The 27712-nt window shown below is 36.4% G+C and overlaps 1 protein-coding gene across 1 annotated transcript in view; it reads right to left on the reverse strand.

Annotated features, from left to right (window-relative positions):
- LOC116165828 (lachesin-like) overlaps positions 1-27712 on the reverse strand; it is a 58906-nt gene that overhangs the window by 18605 nt on the left and 12589 nt on the right. The window contains exons 5-6 of the mRNA XM_031480515.1: positions 15672-15965; positions 9252-9392 (exon numbers count right to left, since the gene is read on the reverse strand). Coding sequence (XP_031336375.1) covers positions 9252-9392; positions 15672-15965 — 435 coding nt within the window. The remainder of the gene's footprint in view (positions 1-9251; positions 9393-15671; positions 15966-27712) is intronic.

Raw genomic sequence — 27712 nt, forward strand, 5'->3', positions numbered from 1 at the left:
TGTAACTTGATTCGAATACACATTTGATACTCTAGCAACAATTATGTTTCTTGGAAAAACGTGTTACTATTTAAAAAAAACTAAAGTTTAAATTGAACGATTAATTTAAAAGAAACAAGAACGTCTAAGAATGTGTCAAAACACGAAGAAAATGCTCCAGATGCTCCAGCAGTATTCTGCGAGCATCTCAGGATTCTATCGTCCTTGGTATCGCTTTTCAATTGCTAAAATATTCTGATGGAAACGCTCTCCATGTTCATCATTCACGTTACCACAATTTTTGGCGAAAAACTCAAAATGGGAATGCATAAAGTGTAAATTTAAAGACATTTTTGACGATAAACTCTTGAATTTTGAATTTCATTTTTAAGTAAATAAAAGAACCAGTATGTTGGACGAAATTCAATGGAATTTATTATTGCTGTTATGCGACCGATTTCGGCCTAAATGGCCATCATCAGGCATAGCTGAAACACCTCTAATTGTATAATGCAATTTTGAAATAATTTATATGACGGTAATTATAAATTATTTCAAAATTACACTATACAATTAGAGGTGTTTTAGCTATGCCTGATGATTGCCATTTAGGGCGAAATCGATTCCATAACAGAAACAATAAATTCCATTGAATTTCGCCCAACATACTGGTTCTTTTATTTACTTAAAGACATTTATCTATTTATTTATTTATTTATTCCTCTTGTTCTAGGCCCTCAACAGGCTTACGCCCAATTACAGAGTGACCCGCATAATGCTTTTTTAGAGGTGCCTCTGCAGAAGGTCTTATGGTGTTCTACACTACTCCGGTATTTACCTTACCAATTACAAAAACTGAGGGAAAACCCAATTCGGAGTAGACGGCAGAATGCTCGAAACTGATCTAAGGAAATTCCCATCGCAGCCACAGATGAAAAATTCCTACCTCAGCCCAGGTTCGAACACCCGACCTCCGGTTTTGTAGCCCAACGCTCTACTACTGAGCTACAAAGCCGATCACATGTTACATTTGCAATTTTTCCACGACTCCAGCATGTTTTCCGCTAATTGAACGTAGTTTACCGCTTTATTATTTCCCAAAAAGTTGTTTGCAACAAAATTGTCGTATGCATTTTTTCTGCCCCACGTAACAGTGCAACAAACTGAGCATCTTTGAGCAACTTTCGCACATACAAGGGAGGTATAATGATTTCTTCACGATTAACTTCCAACGATTCGCGTTTTAATCAAGCATATCATTATCATCAGAGTTATTTTTCTCTGACGTGCCATAGCTTTTAATTTACTAATTTGATTTTACCAAAATACCTTATTATTCAATTTTCACGATAGTGCTTTCGAAATTGCAGGCAAACTCATTTGCTGATTTGCTTTGGTAGTTTCAGTGGCGTATTTACGGGTGGGATGAAGGGGATATACCCCCCCCAGAAGAATTGAGTTATCATCATAGCTATTAGGTATTTAGGTAATACTCCGCTATCCGATCCGCCCACTTTAAAATAAAGGCAATAATATATAGGTATATATAGAGAACAATTTTGGTTTTGGTTAAAGTCTAAAGTCACTAAAATCTAAATATTCTGTAGTATTCAGTATTCACTATTCAGTGAGTGATCAGTGTTGGCAGTCAACGATTTGGCTATTCGGCATCGATCGGCAATTCGCTACATTGATGCCCAAAATAACAAATAGGTATCAGGTACTTAGTACTGCTACTGAGGTGAGGTACCTGCGTCCTGCCTTTCACGAAATGACGAAAATAAGAATTTTAAATTTTAAAAACAGGAATTTTTTTGCCCATAACTTTTGATGGAGACGTCTAATCGAAAAAGTACGAATCGTTTTGGATTCTACGCACCCAAATTAATAAGAAAAAGTTTTTTCCCGAGAAATTTTGGTGCAGTCGATTTTTGGTAAAAAAGGAAGGTAAATAACTGCCTTTTTTTTGCCCAGAAAAAAAAATTGTCTCAGATCGACCGGAAAAAAATATTTTCTTATAGAATGTGGCCTGTAGAATCCATAATTCCAAACAGTTCCAAGATCGGACTACTAGATCAAAAGTTACAGCCCTTTGAATTTTTTGTCGAAATTGGTTTTTTGCCCATAACTTTTGATTGAGACGTCTAATCGAAAAAGTACGAATCGTTTTGGATTCTACGCACCTAAATTAATCAGAAAAAGTTTTTTCCCGAGAAATTTTGGTGCAGTCGATTTTTGGAAAAAAAGGAAGGTTATACACTGCCTTTTTTTTGCCCCGAAAAAAAAATTGTCTCAGATCGACCGGAAAAAAATATTTTCTTATAGAATGTGGCCTGTAGAATCCATAATTTCAAACAGTTCCAAGATCGGACTACTAGATCAAAAGTTACAGTCCTTTGAATTTTTTGTCGAAATTGGTTTTTTGCCCATAAATATACCTATTATTCAAAGTTTTCGTTGACTAATTAAAGCAAAAGCAATAAAGGGGCCTGTAAGCAGTAAGAAATAAAATACCGTTCTAATCTAATCTTTTTCGCTTGTACAATAATAAATGGATAAATGACTACCAGCATCAGCAACCTGCAACCCAATTTCTATTTCTTACCCCCTCCCCCCTCCCCTTTCTAGTACGCACTGGGTGACTGTATGTGCCACGAACTTGTTTAAATCCCCCCCCCCCCCAGAATAAATTTTCTACGTACGCCACTGGGTAGTTTACATTTATAATAATTAAAATAAGTAATAGAAATGTCCTTTTAAATGTAGTAAAGCGTTCTTTTGGCAAGATTTTATTAGATATTATTATAAGCTAGATAGTTATTAGATATTATTATATAGGTAATATAAATAAATAAATAAATAAATAAATAAATAAATAAGTTAAAAGTAGTAATTAAGTGTTAAGTGTTATATTTAAAACGTAATATAGAAATCCATAGTAAATTCTTTATTAAAAATCTAAAAATACAATGTGACCCCTACGTTCAAAACAAATTCCTCTTATTAGAAAATAATGTCATAGTCTAAACCGCCCATTTCTCAAGTAGGTATAGTCGTTTTTTTAAAAATACAAAATTATTAAAACGTAGAGTTCAGTTCTTTTTAATTATTGTAACTAAAAGAGTTATCCGCAACTGGTTTCAATTATTGATTTCGATTGAGAGATCCCATTGTCAGGCGCGAAAAATGACCACCCTGTATACTTATCTATCCCTATCGCAACTTTTAGACCCATGCAAACATAACGGCTAGAAAAATTTGCGTCATTGAAAAATGAAAAGCATTTAGTACATAAGTACCAAAATGAGTAGGCTGGTGGCTGGTGTAATATAATAATAATAATCATTATCTGGTCTCATATTTTGCAACGTTTGGAATCTGCAGAACGCAATGATATTATTTTTCTATACAGGCATATAGTCCGGCCCTGACCGTAATGCAATAAATCAAATGAAATCAAACTGCGTGACTACAAATCCTAGGCCTTCATTTATTTCTTTAAAAGCTCTCGTCTTACAGAACTATTCCCGACATTTGGGAAAAAGCACAAATGAAGTGTTTGAAGAGCATTGGTGTATAAATGAGGTGATATGGATAAGTACAAAATACCACACTTCAATGGTGAGCGGCAAGACTTGTTTTTTTATTTATTTTTGTTACTTAAAAGGTCAAAAGTGCTGACATGGGTGACGTGACGTCCTCAACCTTATTTATGCCATATTATGGCGATATTTTCCAGTAAACAAAGCTCTACCTACCTACGCATTTCAACTTTTCAAGGAAAACAATACTACTAATGATCGAACACAATTGAATACGCACACATCGTGAAGAACATATTGAACACGAAAACAAAAGATTGCCTAAAAATACTATTTTTGGAGTCAGTATCTCTACCTATGAGGCTAATTTTCCTAGTTATTGGTAAATGGAGCCACCATAACGTAAAATTCTTATTACCTAATTCAAAAGTCAAAATCTGATTTGTAGCGAATAGCGGCACTTTAACTTTACGTTCCTGTTACATTTGTGTGTTTAATTTATATTTACAGTTTCACTTACCCTACGGAGCTTGGAAGGTATTTGTTCTTCTGGTGGTCGTAACAATTGTTTGCTGCACGAATAAATACATGTATTTGGCCAATAAGCCCAAGTTGTAACGGGGAAAGATATTTTAATCGATATGTTAATAGGGAAAGATTGCATCTTAGTTTGGCTATGCTATGAAAATAAAGAAGTAAACTCGAAAGCTAATTTCCGTTTTAAACTTGCCATAAATAAATGTTAATCTTGCAACCTCGTCAGAACCAATCCACATGTTTCACGTGGTTATGTTGAAAGTTTTAATTTTCAGATTGAAATTTACATAAATTCGCGATGTGTAGGTACATCGTTTAGTCTCGGTTGTAAAAGCTAAAAACACTCTATTTAAAATCATGAAATATTCATGAAATTCTTTTTACTTTTCTTATTAAAAAGGTTAATTGCTGGATGGAGTTGTGTGATTGTATTGATTGCACACTTAAAACACAAATGGGAGTAATACTTTCAGATCTCGAGCCATACGCAGGAAGGAAAAACATATCACAGAAGTAGGATTCCCACGTATTTTCCTATAAACTGCCTCATGCAGACGCTAACTGCCTTTGATACTTTGAATTTACACAACCCATTAGGAAAATAAAGGTGTTGATGCATTTGGGGGTTGAATAATATCGCACACAGAAAAAGGCACTTTTCTCACCAAACCGCGCTGTGATATTTGAGCTAACAAAATGATCTCCTCGTCTGTGTTTGAACAGACTGCAGCTCTTGCAGTAAACGCTATATCTACACTTTTGTCATTCAATTATACATGCAAATGCAATTTTCAATACAATTCAAAGTTATCTTAGTTTCACGGACAGCAAGCCTTAGAATAAGTGCTTTTGGTATGGATAGCAGTGACACTTAAACGGAAACTTGGCGCTCATTCGACAGGCTCATTTGAGATCGAGAAGGTGGTCGAATTGTATGGAGGTAACTGTACGCGTTTGAAGCGCATCCACAGATTTGTTTTAAATCACATCTTGTGTCACCAGCACCACTAGTTCAACTGAAAACTTTCACTGATCCAAGAGGAAAAATTATGGCCAAATTTAGCTACACTCGGGTCTTGCAAGGACCGCAGAGTGAACACCCTAAAACCCAATATCTTGAAAATGCACCTAGAAACACTGCTATTAGTTATGCCCAGCAATTTAACAATATTCCTCTGTCAAAAAATGCAACATGCCAATCAAGAATGCACCAAAGAGGAAGAAGTATTATTGTATTGTGATAGGGACGGGCACATACATGGGAGGAAGAGCGAGCTCGGTAATTAGTAAAAGAAAATACTGGAAGAAATAGAAGGGTAGGAGAGAATCGGATCACCTACCGATGGGAATGAGTTTAAAAGGGATGATGTAAAGACGAAGAGAGATGCAGTTATGGACAAGAGTGCTAAAAAATGAAGGAGATTATTAAAAAGGCAATAACGTGGAAACTCGTAAATCAAGGGGAAGGGAGACATAATGGAAAGGAATGGTGAGACAGGGAGTGTACAGAAGAGACAAACAGATACAGAATAAAGAAAAAGAAAGGAGGATGGAAGAAAAGAAAAAAATAGAACAAGTGAGAGAGAAATACAAATAGAGGACTGGAAACACTACTTTATTAAGGCACTATAAGAAAAACAAGATGAAGAGATTGGGTTAACAAGAGGAGAAATTGAGCAGCAATTAAAGAAACTGAGAAAGCGTTCGGGAGGGATGAAGTAGGAAATGCGGCTTGGATTTTCGCCATAACTAGACTCAAGGAAAAGATGAGGACTGTATGGAAAATTATAGGGGAATCACGATAATGAGGATGGCGTACACAATATACGCAATGGTATATTGAAAGTTAGAAATAAAAATAGGAAAGAAGAGGATGTTGGAGGAAACGCACATGGGATACAGAAAATCAGGCGATCGACTGTATAGTGTTGTGTAAATGTAACGTAGACGCTATTTCGGTCTAATCACCGAAAATAATGGCGACACATCCTGTATATGAGCATACAATTTATTAAAATAATAGACGATTTCGTTGTAAGTTAAGATAAAGACAGAAACTCTACCATCATGTTTTCTTTATCTAACATTCTCACCAACATAAGATAATAAAAATGTTTTCTGGGGGATTATTTACGAAATAAGAATTTGTATCTCGGTGTTGTTTTTCTTTTTAGAAACTTCTTGTTTAAATTTGATCGCTGTTATTCGATTTAGATAAGCTGTTAGAAGTGTTATCAGGCAAAAATTAATTAACGCGCGTGTTTTATCACCGTTATTAAGAGATAAGGTGTTTCGAAGAATTGCGCGTTTCATAGTGGAGAAGTGGGGACGTTTAGTGCATTTCGTCGTTGATTAGCGATTAATTTGAAGAAAGGATGGATTAGTTGGTGAAAGTGGTGTTTCCTTCAATACTGGAGATGAGTAATCGCGGCCGCTGCTGCTGTTAGTTTTCGCGACGGTTAAAGAGCGTGTAAATTTGTTTACACTAAATTAAAGGCAGTCAGGCCTATTTGTCTTGTTGAAGACCCAGTTTGTTTTTTTTAAATAAGTCTGTGCAGAAGCAAGTTTTGTGAGAAGTTTAACGTGTGTTGTTCGATTACGGGTAAAGTTTTGTCGAGTTGAAAAAGGAAACAGTGTGCTACAGTGAAGTCTTTTGTTAAGGTTCTCTCTTAATTTTAACTAAAAGTCCGAACAATCACCTTAAATTTTGTCATTTTATTCATCAAGCCAGTTTGTTTGTCATCGAATTCTGTGTTATATAGCAAAGTGAAGTTCAGGAGATGTGAGCATTTGTGTTGAGTTAAATCTTGGATTATTAAGAAAATAACTAAGTAATTTTCAGATTTCTTATTTTATTTATCGACCGCCTGTGTGTAGAGTAATTTATTCAAAGAAACCTCGTAAGCGTCTCTTTCTTGCGGTGATTTTGTATGTTTTCATGTGTTTTGGAATAAATTTTGTGTTTATTCGAACCCATTGTGCGACGCGGATAGAGTTTTTCATTTCAGCTGCTAATGAAATTTGCGTAGTTAATTCCTTGGGATTTTCGAAAGTTGATCGAGGCTACTGCGTCCCCCAAATTGTTAAATGAAGTTAACATTAAGATTTTTCAATGTGCGGGAGCCGGACGTCTACAAGGAAAATAATAACAATTCTAAATATAAAGGTTGTTTTGTTTACAGCCAGATAGAAAGGTGTTTTGTGGGTGGTGTAGTGACCGCACGCGCCAATAGGTATATGTACTACAAAGATTGGTGCAAAAGGAATTAGAAAAAAGAGCGGAAAACTGATTGCGTTTGACAGAGTGGAAAAAGAAAAAGTATGCAAACTGACTACTGAACCCAACCGTATTTAGTTTCTACATGAGAAAAAAAATATTAAGAAGAAATACTTACGGGAAGGAGGACAAAATATTAAGATAATGGCGAGGTTCAGATTCCGAAATGAGTAGAGAGGGAAGGAGAAGTGGAGAAAATGCAGAATCTTTGGAGAGGAAGAGGCGATATTTGTTTGAATTAGTTCGTTCGTTGGCAGGAAACCTCAGGGCCTGCCATTGGAAGAAGGATAGGTCTTTGGTCGAGCACCACACGATAATTCAATTGCAATACCAAATTTCTGGACCGAATTTCAAAATGAATTCGGATTTTATTCGTTATTTCTACGCGCGATCCTCGTGAAATCGGATTTTCTGAAGTCAATTCGTTGAAGTACTTATCGACATACCTTCAACTAGGAAGAGGCCTCAGTAAGACCTTCGGTGAATCACAAAACAATCTCATGGCAAAGGAGGTAAATTTTCCTTTATTGGCGAAGGAGTTAAGTGATTGGGGGAACCTTACGGCCAGAATGGATATTTTTGATTATTTCAAACAGCAGATACAACTGAAAACTTTGTTCACTTAATTTAATCTTCTTTTTCAAGATCTTTAGAGGAGATTTTTGTGAAAAAACTGCCTGGCGTCATTTCCAGGTATATTTTTTGTTTTTGCTTTCAACGGGGGCGATAATTATATTTCCTTCTCTTTTTCATCTTATACGATACAACGTAGAATGATCGCTTCTCGTTAGTTTACAAGATAGACAAAACCGCCTTGGGGCATTTTTTACAAACTTTACAAAATATGCAAATGCAACAACTTTAAGAGAATTTCGTTGTTCTGCACTGCTTTTGGAATGAACATTCCCCCTATTAAGTACGTACTTCCTAGCATTTCTCTCTCTCTACATTTTTATACCGAGCGTTGTAAGCCAGTTAGCACACTTAACCCACTTCAAGATTTCCCATTGTCTCAGGATTTAGTTAAATGGCTATAATTCAGCATCACAAATTAACAAAATTCGTGCGGTCAATCAATGTGCGCGAAAACGATACTCACTCGTTAATCCACAATTAGTAGAAATTATAGAATTATGACCATTCGTCAGATTTTACAGGGTTTATTTAGATTCTACCAACCTTTACGGAACTGTTATGATGTTGGCACGTCTATAAAATGCATCCAAGAATAAGCGTGAGAAAATTAACTTTAACATAATAAAATTTTATCTACCTTAAAGTAGAACAAATCTTGCCTTACACCTTGACGTTTGTGCACTAATGTAAACGATTTTGAAGTATACGAATGTCAATTTGGATCGAATTATTGTAATTCCGTGACATTTTTTTGGTTAGCGCAGAAAACCGAAATATTTGCAAATCGTTATGAAATTTCAAAAAGGAAAAAAAAAACGTGAAAATTAACAACTTATATTTATGCATATAATGGTGTATAGGGTGAGCAAAGAAAGAACGCGTTTGCGTTCCAATATAATTAGCATTGAATCCAGCGATCCGAGCGGCTGAATTGTGGAAAAGTTGGATGTCGAATCAGATTATCGAATTAACCGTCTTGTCAGAGGTATACGAGGTGACTCATGAATAGGTAGTCCGGTTCTAGATTAAATAACGTCTCAAATTCTGAGATTAAAGCAAGAAATTGAGAGTAGAGGTATTACACAAAGGTCGAGCGGGATTAGTCATATTAGTGGATACGACACGTGATTGTGATTGACGCTAAGGGTTTATTTTTAATCCACTACGTGCTTTACGCATTTTCTACAATATCGATGTTGTCTAAATTTGTCACGACAACATCAATATTTCTGTTTTGCCACTGTAGGTACATGAATATGTTAGTATGCTTATGATTATACCTTTGTCCGAGAAGTGGACAGTGAGAGAAGATGGGTTTCCGTAGACGGAGTTGTTGAAGTCCCCATTTCCCCAGATGTCCTTCATGCGACTGGGAGTCTCCGTAGTTGTCGGCTTTGGAGAGGTCGTCGGAGGTGAAGAAGCTACGACAAATACATGCGTCAATTTGCCTCGACTTTAAATTTATGTATAACCACGGGGCGTTAGTATATTAGGTAAGGAATATATGAAACGTTTAACTACGGCCAAGTACGTAGTGATTGCGGGCTCATTAATTACTATCATTTACCGCAATATTAAACTGTACGATTTCGCTACTGACAGTGATACACGAATAAGTGAGCTATGGAGATTTCAATTTCACGTTAACATTCTGTCAAGTAAAACGGAACAGGGTACGTACTGTATTTTTCAGAAGGAGCCGGTTTCGTAGATGGTCCGTAGTAATAATTCAGCAATTTTTCAAGTGAAAAAGCACATTTGTTGGATTATTTTGAAATGATCTTTGAAACGAGCGAGAGGAGTCAGCAAGTAGCGGGACGATGGGCCAAGCTGTTGCTATAGAAACGACACGTGTTGAGCACGGTGTTATTTTGTGAATCTTGTCACGTTATGAGATGAAAAGGGACCTCTGGGAAACATAGACAGAGATGGGGTGAGCGGTACGGCTGCTGCAGATCGAGACGGAAACTTTAACACACAACGTTCACAATGGATAAAAAGAGTGGCGACATATAGCGGAACGCGTAATGACGTCTACGTTTGCTTATGCATAGTACATTTTCAGTTAGATAATAACGTATATAATTTTACTTGTTAACGCCTTCGAACACAAAATATAATTAACCTCAAATAAAAACCGCTGTAAGCATTTTCCGTTAGATTAATGGGAGTTCTTCCATTATGCATTTTATACAGATACTATCAGTCGACGAGTGACCACATTCACGCCTCATTTCGTGTTGCAACAAAACCGGCTCCAATCAACTAACTCGTGGAGAAAAGGCACATACATTAGCAGCTTTTTACAAACATGATGCAATACATAGTTTAGGAAAAGCTTGATGGATCAACGATTATTTTATTGCACAGTCAGGTTAATAAGCCAGTTTCATCGACCTGTCGAACTCTTGCATGTAATTATGAGGATTTGGTTTTTGTTGCACCAATCCTTTTCATTTAAGAACGGCGGCGTGGTGTTGCAGTAACGAAAAACTAGAGCTTAATTTTGTAGCAAACGACTCAGTTCAGTGGTAGGCCGACGATAAAGCGTGCTAAGATGTGTAAACATCGTACCTAGGAAAACTTGATAATAGCTTGTGTGTGTGGGTATTAATGCGATAGTGGAAATTTTGCGGTTAAGTCTACACATCGATCGAGTTTCTACACATTCACGTACTGGCGCGTATTCAAACGCGGAAGCTGAATGTATTTGGAAATAATGCCATTATGAAGGGTGAACACAGAATAAAAAGGCACATCACTTACCTGTCACTTAAAAAAACTTGCGTTGTTGGTTTCTCTAAAGTCGGCGAGTACAACAACTATGATCTAAATGCAATACACTAAATCTCGATATCACAAATGAGTATGGGTGTGTTATGTTTGTGTAGCCATAAATGCAGGTAGGGGATGATTTTTAATGCATAGTATTGTGGGGAAAATGAAACAAAAAATAAATCAACATTCCGAATTAGCTACAAATTACATGCATACAGTGGCAGAACATATTGATGTTGTAGACACGAATTAACAACAGTATACACCCTAACCATGCTACCGGTGTCCTTCACACATCGTACTGCTACATAATGCAGCTTAGCGCGACTAGGTCATCAGAGGCGATCTACAGCTTTAAGCAGCGGGTCTAAACGCCATCATGCTAACGTAATAATCGAATCCTTTGCATAATTTATTCATTATAAGTTGCCACTTCCAGGTTAATTTTGACTGAGTGCATTAAATCCTTGTTCCACAATGTTTTATATGAGAATTTGGGGTTTCCACCAATCCAGCAAACGAAATGACCCTAGGACCATGATCTGATACTGTACTTGAAGATCTTTCGTGGCATTCCTCTGGTATACTTTGAGGTGCATACAAGGGACATGGATTTGTAGAAATTATGGATTAAGTAGAGTCCTGGGTAACTTGAGAACTTAACGGAACTTGACTTGACCAAAACGGTTGAACGGTGGGGTAATCACAGCTGCCTTGTTAATTATTATAACTCTGGAGCCCGATACGTGGAGTTTGTCTGCCCCCCTTAGGTCTGAATGATCTCCAAATAAATTAGCTCTCTTTCTCTAAAAAAATTCCATTCTCAAAACGTGCATCAAGAAGAAGTCCTTGCAACAACAAAAATGGTAAGAAATCCGATTTAATCTCACCCCCCTCGCAGCCCCCTCCCCCCCGAGGTAAATTCACCTACTCAAAATTTGCTACCTATAGGAATGTAATTTCAAAAAAGTCTACAAGGGTATGAAAACTCACGTTAGTAAATTCCACCTCCTCGGAATATTTTCCCTCAGGAGGTTCACCCCTGAACGCTTGCCCAGCGAAATATTCGCCAACGGATATAGGCTTAAAACACCTGTCCCAGTAAATTGTTATCTGTTTGCTACTTCTTTTCCTAGAAACCTGTTCGCGTCTAGCCCACGTAAATTTGTACCCAGGTAATTTTTGGTGCGAAAGTTTACCTCCCAAGGAGATGATTTCTCTGGAATGTTGCCTCCCAAAAAAAATCCTCTTTCAAGCATTCTTGAATTTCAAGGACTGTGGTCTAAACATTACAATTGCACCATATTCAGAAACTGCTTCAAACGTAGGAACACTGGTTCCAATAAATTTAACCTCCGAAACTCGTATCCTGAATATTCGCTCCCAGGAACAGTTTCCGCAAGCCCGTAAAATTCCCCGATTTTCCCACGTCAATTATATTATATCCTCATTAAAAAATGCTGCCCCCTCCCCACGAACAATTTGCCACGAATTTCACTATCGACTTCAAATTTTTTACTCGGAGCGATGGTCGACTTTTCAGGGGCGTGACATCTATTGGACGACAGTTAGATTGCCGCAAAAAAAATCGCGAGCTGTGTCCTCGGCAAAAAAGGAAAACCTATAGCTCCGGGACCCTTTGAAAAATGAGTAGCGCGTTTGATGGTGATGTATAATCAGATACAGTGAAAAAAGTTGCGTTCGAACCATTTTTCGATCGACGAACGTAACGCAAAAAATCACAACTCAATATATCCAGCTAAGGCTCCAGGAGACTCCAAGCGGCAAGTTTGGGGTGGGAGTACGATATGGCCAGACGTATCTCGTTCCTCGCACCTCAGTTCAATTAACACCTTCTTCTAACCAAGGGGAAGTTCATAAGAACCGTGCACTTTGAGCCAAGTCTTCGAATCTTGGTATAGTCTTAGATATAATGGTTTTGGGAAGCCATCGCGACAAATCCAATATGGCAACTATAGTTATGAATCAATCAAATTCAAGGTCATTGTTCGTGTAGTTCCAATTTTTTCGGGAATGTGTCCCCTGATGATTGTGTAATAAAGTCCCGAGCGATTTTAGTGCCGCCAGAGGGAAGAGAGAGAGAGGTCAAGGTACGGTTTGGCGGTTTTCGGATATATCTCGAAAATAGTGGGTCGTAGGAAAGAAATTCCTGTGGGGCTGGTGGAGCTGTGTTGCTTACTGGGCGAAGGTGTCCATCACCTCTTCTCCAACCACATCATTCTGGAGGGAGTGATTTCTTCAGCTACTGCCATTTTTACCGTTGTTCTACTACCAACTGCAGGGCTAACTGTCGGTGCAAGAAGGCTGGAATTGCACCATTGCTTGTGCCAACTGTCAGAGGAGTTGTTCTAAGTCTACACCAATCCTACCAGAAGGTAAAGAGGACGTAGACGATTGTCATGGAGAGGAATTGTACGTACATCTGAATCTTCGGTCAAGAAATTTGACTTCATTTCTGTTGTAGGTAGCTGAACTGACGAAGTACAGTACAAATACCATACATGTCGATGATTCTTGAAGGAAATTTATTTCTCTACCTTCAACCACACATTGCCGAAAAAACTGGAACTACACGAATTATTTGATGCATGGAAAAACAGAAGGGCTTCGGGGCTGTTGGCAGATGTGATGAATTGGAAGCTTTTTAAAGGTCTTCCCCGATCCAAACCCTATCCATTACTCTCTTGGAGACATATAGTTGATAGGTCTCTCGTTATATTTCTTAGCACCTGATTATCCTTTGTGGTGAGCAGTATCAGCACCAGTGCTCAGTTCAGGAAATTTCTCGCTGAGGAAGAAGAATGCCATCGAGATATATGTCCTTTCTAAAAATATACCAATAAAGATGGCGACCATATTGAATTTATAGCAAACAGGAAACCAGAGGACTTTAAGACCATACCAAAGACTATACTCAATTTTAAAGAGTTGGAACAAAGTGCATGATTCTTATGAACTTTCAATAATTCCTGCTCCGCTACTTCCATTTTCCAAATTTTGTTGTCTCGTTCGTCCCTTTTCAAACTTAAAACGTTACCGAAAAGCGACTTTGTGCATATTTGGAACCCTGCTCCAGCCCCAAAACACTTTATCTTGTAATATTTCTTATGGAGGCCCGGCCATGGGGTGGTAACAGTTTACTATACCAGGTAGAAGAACAATTTCTCTTTATTTTTGATTTCGCCCAACAGGCCTTTCTTGAAATGCCGACTGATGCTTCCACTTTGTGCACCATTTGCAGCTTCAATGTGATGATGACGAATTGGGACTTGCTACTGGTAATTTATGCATCTTTGTCATTCAGAATTTCGAATCGCTGTTTGTATCATAAAAAAATTGCGGTGGTCATCACAGATACCATTCGCCCAAAAGCTATTTCTTCTAGGTTCAATAATTTAATCCGAAATGAGAGTACAGACCGACCGACCGACCTGACAGACAGACCGACATCATCGGGATTTTGATTCGGATTCCTGGTGCTTCAAAACGTGTATTTCCGTAAAAAAGTGAGGGATCATTTTTTACCGCAATACAATACCTCTCCTACTAACGTGTGGGTGGTAAAAACATTAATCTGCAAAACCAGTCGTTTCCTATCAATTTTAATTTGTTTTAAATTCAAAAACCGGGTCTCGCGGTACTTGATTTTCTTCCATTATCTTATTGGAAGATGGTCTTAATTGATTCCTAAAGAATGACGTGTGGTGGGAAGAACCTTACTGTCCAAAAGAACAACTACGGCACGTTGTATGATTTTGTACGACAACTAGAGTTCACCCACGAGTTCATACGCCCGATATTGACGGTATCGGAAACCAAGTGACTTGGCGTATGTATTCATAGGTACGCGAAATAGCAGAGTGCGCCATCAACAAAAAAAGAAGTTTAAAAAAAATCTTATTATCAGATCGGGTCTAATTGTGAATCTAAAATTCAATTTCATTAAAATCTGTTCAGCCATTTCAGATCAGAATTTTGTACATAAAGAAGATCTGCCATATGAATTGAATCCAGTCCAGAAAGACAAACTTGAGAGATGACTTATTAATTACAATAAAAGACAAGATATGTATCCTGAAACGAAAATGTTGCTGTTTGTATTTTGGAAGAAGAAATACGAATTGGATAAGATGATGGAAGAAGATTTCACGCTGGAAATTCATTGGTTTTCGGCAACAGGAGAATTACTTCCCTATAGGACCTACGGATTTGGAAGAATTTCAGAATATCACCTCTTATGGAACCAAAAGACAAGCAAAATTATGTTTCATAGTAGAAGATCTTTTGGACTTGAGATTAAGTTTCAAATTTGGAAACGCTTACGTCAGACTTCAAGAGCTCAATAGAAGCCCAATAAAATGTCTTACACACCTTTGCAAGGAGACCACCGTCGAATGGAACGTTGAATTCAATTGCACTCAGTCATTCCAATTTACTGTACTGATGTGTTGAAAGAGAAGTTGGCAACTCTGAATGATAAAAAATAGAGTTCCTATCACGATATACTTTAAAAATATGAAGTACAAGGGTATTCAGTCTCAAAGAAGCCCATCCATAAGGAATGAAATACGAGCTCCCATCTGTCCGCGTTATTGTTGTACACAAGTTTCTTTACGAAGTACTTTCTAACGATTTCTAGATATATGACAAGATTTCGTCCAGCGATTCCACTTTTATGGCAAATTGCTCTATAACGGGGTAATTTATGACACCTAAACGGCTTGCTTACTACCGCACTAATAATTTATTCCATTTAGAGCCAAATATTAAGATGTTACTGATACCGACTGCAGTGTCTAATCTTAATTACTTTACGTAGTTTAATTACCGCTCGCGAGAGCCGCGCCGTCTGTTATTATCTGGCCGGGGAAGATCGAACAATGGAATGGGGGACCACTTACTGTAAAGGCGGATAGTGCCGTCCGTTTCACCGCGTGGATTCTTGGCAACGCATTTGTAGGTGCCGTAGTCGGTTTGGTGGATATTGTTGATAGTGAGCCTCATGTGAGTCTTGTACGCCGGAACGCCTACGATATTTTCTGTATGATATTTCCTGGATTCGTGGATCATGTGACCGTCTTCGCGGGTCCAGTAGTTTAGAGATGAGGGGTGCGCCTCCGTGAAGCACTCCAAGGTAACGGAGTAAGCTAACGGCGCTCCTACAAGTTGATGGGGTATCCACAGCATTGGAGGAACTGAAAGAAGGACGTGCATTAGTAATCGATTAACAGGTTCAGGTCGCTAGGGTAGAAATCGAGTCACCTCACAACCCGCATAAATGGCTAAATGTATTTTCATTATAGCATGCAAAACAGCTTGCCAGCTGAAAGCAGAAGGTGTATCTGTTGCGATATTTCACATCGTGCTCGAGATTGGCGAGCATTCCAAGGCAACAACAGAGACCGAAAGACCCTAACTGTTTACATGATCATTTACTCTTTGTAACCTCTTTAAATGCATAACATTTCCGCGGCTTCACGCTTACAGCCGTACTTTCGGGAATTGCCTCCCTTAAGCTTCAGATTCGTGCGGGCGTTTCATTTAATTTACCTAAAGATTAATATATGGAAAATGTGCCATGTGTAAAAATTAATTCCGTAGAATCATTTTTCGCAAAGATGTCACGGAGTCGGCCATTGGGGAATGTACTTATGTGTCTATGTGGGGAAGATATTTTCCTTCCTGAAGGGTCCGGCCCTCGTAATCTATATTAAAACAGGGGACTCAGGAATTTTGCTATACGGATAAATGATTGTGGAGAGAGAGTTAACGTTGAATATTAATTAAAATTATCAATACACTCTCAGATGTAATCCCGAAGGCAAACGAAAACTACTTTATAAAGGTTAAATGCGCATTTTAATCAATGCGCTTCAATCTTGAATAAAGATGCCGAAGTCGATTTTGCAGTTTCTCTGATGGAACATTTCGAACTGAAAGTCTTTAGTGAGCCGTACTTAACTGGCTTCTACTTGTGTTTTGTTCGATGCTTTTATCTAAATCGCTTCGATGGAGATCGATTATCTTTGCTTTTAAATTTTTATGGTATACCTTTTATTTTATCAAGCAATATCTGCATGTGTTACGCAAAACACTTGCTAACACAGTTAGCGTCCGGAAATTAAAAGAGAATTACTTAATGTTCATTTTTATATGGCAGGTAGGTACTAGAGGTTAATCGATTTGACTTTGATCTGTGCTGAGCGGGAACATCGATTTCACTTGAATTAAAATTAAGGAACCACCCCCCTCTCCCTTTCACCCCTACACATAGACATGCAACGCTATAGAGAGCCAGTTAAACCCCAAATACCGGGTGATCTTTTAGAAATGATGATCATTTATTTAATTTCGGTCATGCATTCACTAAATCGTTTACTTATTTATAATTTGCAAACACTGCTTCTGTTTTATCATCAACTGACGGTACTAGCTAGAGCATAAAATAAATAATTTGACGCAATCCTGAATATCTCCCTTCCGATCCATTTTCAGACATGACAGCAGATAAATGTTACACGAAATGCTAGTATTTGCATTTTCTCAAAAGCAGCCCTGACTAAATAATGAAACAAAGATATTCGATGTGCCAATGTTCATTTTTACATAGCAGGTAGGTACAAGAGGTGAGTCGATCTAACTTTAATCTGTGCTGACCGGGAACATCGACTTCTCATGAATTACAATTACAAAACTCCTCTCCCTTCCACCCCTAAACATAGACATGCAATGCTATAGAGAACCAGTTACACCCCAGGGTGATCCTTTAGAAGTGATGATCGTTTGAATTTCCCACATTGTTGGTACTACCTGATGTTTATTTATTTAATTGCAGTCCTATATGTTTTACTACAAATTGACTGCACTAGAGCATACAGTAGCGGGGGACAGCCGGGAGACTCGAGACACTTTTCACTTTTTTAAATTATATGCCAAGATCCAAAATAACATTAATAAAGTAACATATGATATGCTTAGTGGTCTATATTGGTTAACAAGTTATAGGCCTAATATAAAAATCTATAAAATAGTTTTTAAAATTTTTTTCTTTTATTATTAGGTTGCAGTTTTCCAGAAGCTCCCCATCCTCGGGGAGACTTTGGACCCGAATAACGGAAACTTTGGACAAAAATAAAAATTTCTGTTTTTAATTAAAAAATCATTTCAATATAGAAATGTTTGGAAATTTCGGTAACTAAAACTTGAAATCTCCAAAAACAAAAATGTGTTCTTTAATACTATTAAAGAACAGCAAATTATAACAGAAAAAGTTATTCTATTAGTCCTTAAAGCGAAGAAAGAATAATTTCGTTAATTAGGTCCGTATTAAAATATAGCATGTCCATGAATCTCTCGGGTATCAGTAACTGGTTGCGGCAGTTTGCATAGTATATTGGACCATGGCACAAAAGCCTCATCTTCTAACCTTATTTTGAATCTATTCGGGGGAGACTTTTGGCAAGTGTCTCCCCCTTGGTACACTACGACGAAAATTTAAATTCCACATAAATAAAGTTAATACATCCCTGTAACAATGATACAACCTCAATGAGCAATGTATAATTAAGCTATAATAAACTAAGTACCAGACACTTAAGTAGATATCATAAAACTTACCTAACAGTCGCAAAATATTAATTTGTAAAATCATAGTTTTAGTTTTTTTAAAACAAAACGACCTTCACTGTTTGCCGGTTCTACTCGTACTGACAAAGCGAAAATAAAATCGGTTGCCTCTAAGAGGGAAATTTGGACGTGTCCAAAGTCTCCCTGTGTGCAGGGTCTCCCCACTCCCTCCTAAACAAATGGAAGCCATTTTGAATACAAATGTTACACAACAGAATTTTCTCACTCATATGGCAGTTCCCGCCATTTTGATTTTGAAATTACGAACTTTTATATAAAAACTTTTTTATAATGGTTTGGAAATCGGCACGTTTCTTCAAATCACTTTGATTGGACCGCTTTTTTTAAATTATCCTTACATTGTTAAAAAAAGAATAAAAATTACAATTTTCAAATTCTGTCAACGGAGTTTTAAACAGTACAAAAAGCTGGAAAACTTTGTCCATTTTCATGCTATATCCTATACTCTATCTTTAATAATAACAAAGTTACGCATGAATACCACTCGATCTGAGACACCCGGTATATCCTCATACGACTTCTTATGGGCGCTCAATCTTCTTTCTAGTGACGCAGTTTGGTATCCAGTATATTTACTACCTGACCCGACCCCATTCTTTTTACGATCAAAAATCTGCCCATACGCTGGGACAAATGCATTCCAATAATATATTGTAATTGATTTGTGGTTTTCGATAAATGAATTTCAATGAAAAACAAAATTCTGTTTATATTTGATCCGTCCTCGTATTTTTTTACTTTAAAATTATACCGAAAATTTCAACGCCTTCTTCGAAAAACGTTCAGACCTCTTGAGGCACAATAAAAAAATTCAAATTGTAATGAAAAGGTTTCTGAATGGGCTTGACATTTGGAATATGATGCATCCCACTTTTTTATTAAGCCCCGTTGCCAAAGGTTTAGAACTTGTGTGGCAAAAATTAGGTTAGATTAGGCAACAACATGTTTCTATTTTTGTAAGTTCTCCAATTAAATAAATGTCATAGTTTTTTGTCTCACTATTATATGTCTATTAAATTTTCCCCTACGCGGAATATCAAGTTAGGTGTCAAAATTTCAAATACGACTATCTCAAAAGCGATGTGGTGGGTGTCATGTAAAAAGCCGAAAGCATTTCGTTGCGTAAATGGACGAGTCGCCTAATGTTACAAGACACATACGCCTACGTCGAAATGTACAAATTTTAAACGGATTCTCATTCATTTTACAGATATAAAAGCATATTATATCTCATATATAAAAATTTCTACTTATAGAGGCAGTATTTCGGAAATTAACAATTGAGACTGGATTGTAAGCGACGAATACCTTTGCCTTTATGTCTCTAGGGAATCGTTGCTCTCTGAATGAAATTTCGGACGTTAATTTCTATGTTTATAAATCGCAGACAAGCAAGGTTTTCTTTCTAGTACAGTTTGTTGTGAACAGTTGCATGGTTTTGAACGTTTTGTATTCACACCAAGGGAGAAACTGTCACTAAGCAAAATTTCTTCGGATGCGCACAATGTGACCATTAAAAATTCTAATGACAACATCAACCTTATTTGATTCTTCGCGAGGAAATAACTTGAAACCAAAAGTTAATAATAGTCATTTGTAATGAAAAATACTACATCGGTACGTTTAAGTGATTTGTCCTCGACTGCGTATGATCGAATTTATGCGTCGAAAGTGCTTCCCAAGGAGTCCATAAATTAATAAAGCACAAACACTACGACAAAATTGTTCCAATAAAACAACAAACCGTAATTATATTAAAAATAAAAAATAATAGACTAATCAAAAAGACCACCGGCTTTAGACAATAATCCTTGAACACCAATAAACGTGTGCTTCAGATATCTGCATTAGTAAAATGTCAATATCACTTAGTATCACGTAAACTTAAAAAATTGGGGATGTAGCCAGAATAGTTTTCATGTCAACTCGCTTCTTAGAATTAAATTATTTAGATTGAAACCGTTTCCTACATCCTTAACTAGCTTTACGCGAAATTTAGGCTGTGAAAATCGATTTGGGAACAAAACCTTTGATTAGATTACACCTCATCCTGATTTTTATACGGAACGTAATAATATAAAGCTGCTTTTTTGGTAGATTTATGAGTTACCGCAAAAAGAGTCGAGGATAGTCCAATACGCTACGTTTATGTGCTTGTTCACGATGCAAACAGGCACTTCAGTTTAACATGCGATTTTATTTTGGCGGAAAAGAATTTGCCGCTATTTAATTAATTGTGCTCTACGCTGTTTTCGACAATTAAGTATTCGGATCCTTCATTTAATCAAACCGAGTTGTTTCAGTCTCAGTTTCAGCACATATAATACTGTTGTGATTTCTAAATGTACGTTTTAGTTCATTTTTAGGCAGCTTACGCAAATAATTTTTGGATACAGAAGAACCCTGATGAGGACAAGTCATTTTTTATGTTAACAAATTGTTAATGTGTGCTAGAGGAAGAAAGAGATGATAATATAAGTTTCTTTTCATTGTAAAATGCATCGGAAACGTTTATCCTTGTAAATACGTCGAATTGATTACGATAAGAGGATTTCAAACCATCTTATTACCATTAAAGATGCGGTGCAATTATCGACCACGACCTGTTCACATAACCGACTACAATGTTGTACACGCTAAATAAACCACCCCGTGTTCCTCCTCGGAATATTCGCCTCCCCCAAATAACTTGTTTTAAGGAAACTCTTTCGAAATAGCTCTACTTTTCCTACATCTTAGACGAACAAGGTTCTCAAAATGTCCATTTTTATCTCTACCACCGCCTTCTAAGGAGCTGAGTCTAGCACCACAGCAGTATCCCATGATACCAAACCAAATGAGGAAGAGGATTCACTTTACTGTCCTTCTATGACTGGTAATGACGAATACGAAATCTCTTTTGGCCCGCTATACGAGAGGACAAATTTATTTGAAGTGAAGCTGAACAAAATTATGAGTATAATACTTTGGCATTTTGGTAAATGGGTATTCGTTTGGTCTCGCCATACTATTCATTAATGGCGTAGAGCATATAAAAGGCACAACGAAGGCATGACAAATAATGACCTTCGCCTTATCTATCTGTTAATCACGGAACATAATTATGCGGATTTTAAGGATTTTCTTTACCATTCTGCAGTTAAAAAATATTAGCTTTCATAAAATGTATCTGGTGAAGTAACTAGGTAGGCTCACTAAACTCTTGGTTACTTAAATACTTAAAGATAATCTGTCCAAGTTATTTTGTAAAATCTTACTTTAGTGGTCTTAACTACGCGGTAAATATGTAAGTACCTATACCTACAATAACTGTATTTGAATATGTCATATGTCCACAATATAAATTTTACCTTAAGCAGCGCCTTTATTCACAGAATTTCGCAAGAACACAAAGAAAAGTCTAAACTCATACTAAAGTACCTATAGCATATTAGCCCCAATATGGCGACCAGAATGAACTACCAATCAAAAACGAGATATCCGGTTGTATCCACTGTTCTAAATTGAGTCACTGTACCTAAACCTAAACGATTGGATTTAATGCATACATTAAGGGCTTTTAATATAAAGGAATCCGCGAGATCCTATTAAGTATTATAACCAAATCTTGTTTTTCCCGCATAGACAAATACCATTATTTGAGTAAGCAGGTATGCTGTTATTGATGAGGGCACAGGGTTTAATAAATCAATTGTCCGCCAACAAAATAAAATAAAGCTGTCGAAGGTTTCCTGGATTTAAGAAAAATTACAGGTGTATAAGACGTATGGTAATTAAGTCCTAAATCAGTAAGGTCAGGAACGGTTTCTGTAAACAATTGGAATTCGTGCTACTTCAATGGATTTTCTTGATTAAAATTAAAAAAAAAAACCGTTTACCCCTCAAATGATAACTGATATGGGTGATAACGAACTCACCTCTAGTCCTTAGCCTGTTCTCGAAAAGTCAATTCGAAAATTCGCTTTCGTTTCCGAGTGATCACACGGAAGGACGGACGGACACACGAGCACAATTAAAGCAATTTATATTGCTCAGATTACTAATAAGACATAGGTAGGTACTTTTGAATTACCCGTTTACTTTTTTTGCTACCTAGCGCAATAATTATTGCGATCATCGTTTTTTGGTCATGTTAAAATTTCATCAAATGTCAACGTTTTAGGTTATTTTAAGAAACTTTTACAGAGCAAAATTTTGTGGTAACGGCTCGACGGATTTTGTTCAAATTTTGGATATGTAGGTATATTAGGCATACTGAAACGAAAAATAACGGGCGGGATTTTTGCAAAAAAATTTTTGCATTGAACTTTTTTTCTTCAAATAGCAACCTAAAATGTTTATCACGTTATTCGAAACACCTTATTTTTCTGTGTACAACCTATAAAATTGTGCCATGTTTTATTCCAAACAACTGCGACTTTTTTGTGTACAACAAAATTACGCTACGTTTTATTATAAAAAAAAGCGTAGAAAAACATGTCAAAACTATCTAGCAGGTTCGTGCGCGGTTAATATTTAGGATGAGCGATTGCAGAAGTTCGGTCGTTGCATTCTTTTTGGTTTTAATGCAAAGAACTTAAGATCAAAATCAGTGTACATGTATATATAGTGCAATTTATATAATGATTAATTAATATCACATATTTAAATACGAAAATCTGTGTTAATATTTAATATTAATACTGTAAAAACAAGTAGAACCTTGGCACCAGGCCGCCGACAAAAAATAAGGTCATTGACAATTTAATAAGGGTGTCATGTCCTCTTAAGGGATAAGTTGTAAAATGTTCTTATTCTTACGTGCCCATTGAATTGAATAAGGAACTTTGTGTTTACTGACTTTAGATAAGTGATTTAGATAAGTAATAAACACAAAAAATGTGCCACATTTTTGACAGAAAAGCTTCCTAGCGTTCTTCACCGTTTAACGTGTTCGCACGCTTTTTTTAAAATTTTTGTTTGTGTTTATTACTAATACTTATTACCAATAATTCATTTATTATCTAGTCGGTAAACACAAAGCTCCTTATTCAATTCAATCGGCACGTAACAATAATAATGACATTTTACAACTTATCCCTTAACATGGCACTACACCCTCATTAAGTCGTCAATGACCTTTTTTGTCGGCGGTCTGGTGCAGATGTTATTAAAGATGGGTCAGGTTCTTTTTTCTTTACGGTATATTAACTCAGATTTCAGTGTTTAAATTTGTGATATTATTTAATCATTCTAAAAAATGCAGTATAAATATACATGTACACAGGAATTGATATTTTACCTTAGTTCTTTGGATTAAAACCAAAAAGAATGTAACGAACGAAATTCTGCAATTGCTCATCGCTCATTGAAAAAAAAGTTGTATGACGTCGCGGCGCTAAAAACTAAAAAGATATTAAACAAAAATTTTGACAGTACATCATTTATAGTGCTTAATGTGCATTCGCAAAATTTTAAGGAAATCATAGTAACCGTTTTGGCGAAAAACTTTTTTTTTTCTATTTCGATTTTTAAATGTTCTTATTAACGCACTGTTTACCGGTCAAAACAGTGCGTTAATGAGACCTATTAACGCACCGTTTTTAAGTTGGTATTAAAGAGGAAAACCTAAATTCACTAACCTATTTGACATTCGATTGTATTTATTTACAAATTAGGTTATGTTTTGATATACAGAAAGACAAGATTCCCTTTCTATTTGATTAAAAGCGAGACATGTAAGGCTGATAAAGTGTTAATCAAATTACAAGAAGAACGATATGAAAAAAACACTTAATTACTTTCTCCCAAAACTTAAAAGGGAATTAAATATTACGGTATGTAGCGTAAGAACACAGATATCAACAATGTGGGACTTTGAGGTAAATTTTTACATTAATGATGAATGCCTCTTTTTGTAGCACGTTCAACATCTACGTGCAATCTGTGACCAATGATTACTAGCACGAATAGTGTACCTATCTTCCAAAAAAGACCTACAGGTTATAAAGGAGATTTCGAATGGGGAAAGGATGACAACGAGGATCCTTTCGGAACACATTAAACAATATTTTAAAGAAGCAGCTTATAGCTTTTAGCACTTGTTCTGCGTTATTAATATCGTGAGCCTGATTTGTGTAGTATTGTTATGCTCCTAAGAGGAAGTGACGATCCGAAGCCGAACCCGTCCTAATGAGTGACACCTATCACGTAACAACAACCCACTAAGGACCGATCCGTTAGTGATCGTTAATGGCAAATCGCGAAAAGAAACCTTTGTTTTTCTTTTTATGTCAGTCACCAATATCGGGTGATCAAAAAGAACTGCAGACAATTTAAATTGGGTGCTTTAAGTTTTTAATGTTTTTTACTTAAGGAATTGGCAAACATGTTTAGAAGGTAGTTTAGTTATGTATTAGTGATTAAATTGATTCACCACTGCTTTTACATAAATGACATTTGGTATGTTGCCAACTTTATAAATGTTTAGTTTTACGGGAAATTCAAACTGTCCGCACTACTTTTCGATCACCCGGTATAAGTAGAAGCAGTGTCATATGGGCGAAATCTGATAGCTGTTAGCTTTGTCGTTAATCGACAGTGACACGACTGAATTTCACATAACTTATATAAAAGGACGAAGGACTGTATTTTGCCTTTATGAATTGTTCCACAGTTAATGTACTAATTTCTGAAGTTTATTAATTAAAACAAAATTGATGAGACTGTATTTAAATAAGTGAAATATTTGGGACGTCGTACTGCCAACTTAATACAACCTGTACTAATACAACTTCTATATCAAAAATCCCTAGTTACAAAGGTTACTAAACATCATTTTGTTGATAAAAATTTCTCGAAAATATCTTCTCAATAGAAAAAATAGTATAAGAAACTTGTTTCATAAGACGCCCCATCGCACTCGTTGAACTCATGCGTTAAACGCGCCACTTATGAAACTTGTTTCTTAATATACTACTATTAGCATTTTAACTTTGACATTTTTTTTCTCAGTTTTTTCGTAATAAAACTTGGCACAATATTTACAAGTTGTACACAGAAAAATATGGTCTTTCGAATAACTTAATAAAAATTTTAGATTGCTATTTGAAAAAACAGTTCGATGCCGTTGCGGCGCTCCAAAATTTTTTTTCAAAAATCCGTCTCGTTATTTTTCGTGTTTCAGTATGCCTAATATACAAATCCAAAATTTGAACAAAATCCGTCCAGCCGTTACCTCAGAAAATTGCCAACGTACGCACCTACGCACATACGGACGGAAAAAAATTTTATTCTTTAAAAGTTGCTTAAAATGATCTAAAACGTCGACATTTGATGAAATTTTATGATGTCCAAAAAACGGTGATCGCAATAGCTAATAGGAATTAGGAAGCTAACAAAAGTAAAAAAAAAGTGTGCGAAGACGTAAAATGGTGAAGAGCGCTTTTTGGTCTGAGCTAGGAAGCTTTTCTGTCAAAAATTTGGCATATTTTTTTACTTGAGTTTACTGATCTCAGTACATCTCTTCAATGCATGCACCATTTTGAGTGAAATTTTAGTTCTCTACCTCACAATGGGGTCAAAATCAATCGTTTACATCTCGAGAACAAAGTGGCGGAACGGATTACTCGCAAAGGGATTATGATAGGTGTAGGTCACCTCTACACGACGACGCGTTTTAACATCGTTACTGCTGTTGACCTACACTCATAATAATAAATTCCTTCAAATTTGTTTAACTTCAAACCTATACTAATATTTCTTTGAGTGGTGAGAATGGGGGTGTTATCTCATTCACCATGTCACGCCTATTTAGTTCTAGTAAAAAATTTACAAACGGTAAACCACACAAAACGGCGATTGTTAATTAAACGCCGTGATCGGCCGGAACGAGCGAAGCGAGTTCCGTACAGATCTAGTTCTAGTAAATTAAAGAGTAGCTGATTATAATAATCTTGTCACATGTCCAAGTTGAACATTTTCTGTGTTGGTTGACATTTTCTGGTAGACTTTCGATTGGATGGGATCGACAATATTTATACATGACGTTACCAGTTATGCAGTTGCGGACTCTGGGTAAATAATTAACTATTTAGCAACACTTATCTTACAGAAGGGTAATAAATACCTATAGATATAATATTGCGCTCAATGATGCATAATGCGGCGTAACTGCAGCTTTACTGATGGACATGTGACGATTATCGCGAGCAATTAGTTTCGCAAGGTAATTATATAGGTTGATTAATGTTTAATATGCGATGATAATAATAGTTAACGTTGTGCTGCTGTTTGTAATAACAACAAGAACGTGGCTTACTGTGCCATTTGTGTTCTGCATATATATTACACCTCATTATGAAAATTTTCATAACTACGATTTTATCCTAGTAATATCTCTGCCGTTTGCAATTGTGGGTTAAAATGCGCGACTAATAATTTCAGCTACACGGGAACTGCATACTTCAAATCTGTTCACAATTCCCATCCCTTTTTTATATTATACAGAACATTTTTATTTAGATACCTACATAGTGTGGAATTTTGTTGTAGTTCACTGTAATTTCGAAACAATTTTGTTTCCAACAATGAGTGTGTAAAGTGAATCTTTTATTTTTCAGAAATATGTTGTGAAAATAGGGCCCGTGAAGTTCGGCGAACTATGATTGTACCGTAAAATTTCATCATTCCACTTCAGCATCGTCGATTTAATCAACGAATTAACAATTAAAGATGTCCGACTGCGTTAACAATTCGCCATTTTGGGGGAGACCATTTAATTAATTAGAAATTAAAGGGGGTTTGGCATTGATTTGCATTTTAGCAGTCGAGGTGACCAGCTTGTGGCCCATGAAAAGAGATAATTCGTTTGCGTTTGAGCGGACGAAGTAACCGTATCGTTTATAATGGCATTATACGGTTGCCATTGCCAATGTGTCCGATGATTGTATGGATTGTGAAATCTATGAATTTTTAACAAAAACTGTCGAGAAGAATGTTGTAAACTTGAGCCGGATATGGCCTATTAAATAAAACTTGTAAATTTGGACAATTCTGTTAATTTGAACTGCGTGCATTGCTCAAAAGTTAAAATAATTGAACAAATCCTGTAAAATTAAAGAAGAATTTTTAAATTTAAGCCGCGTGCAAAAAGTACCTATTTAGTAGATTTGAGTCTTGTTAATTAAATAGACTATGTGTTTTTTACCATTGAAATTCAAAAGCTCTGTATTTCGAAACTGTATGATTCGCGACGTAGACATTTAGAAAGCACTCTGAATATTAATTTCAATGCATATTAGACACCGGCAGACAT

This window comes from Photinus pyralis, unplaced genomic scaffold (genome assembly GCF_008802855.1).
Source record: "Photinus pyralis isolate 1611_PpyrPB1 unplaced genomic scaffold, Ppyr1.3 Ppyr1.4_LG3a, whole genome shotgun sequence".
Lineage (NCBI taxonomy): Eukaryota > Metazoa > Arthropoda > Insecta > Coleoptera > Lampyridae > Photinus > Photinus pyralis.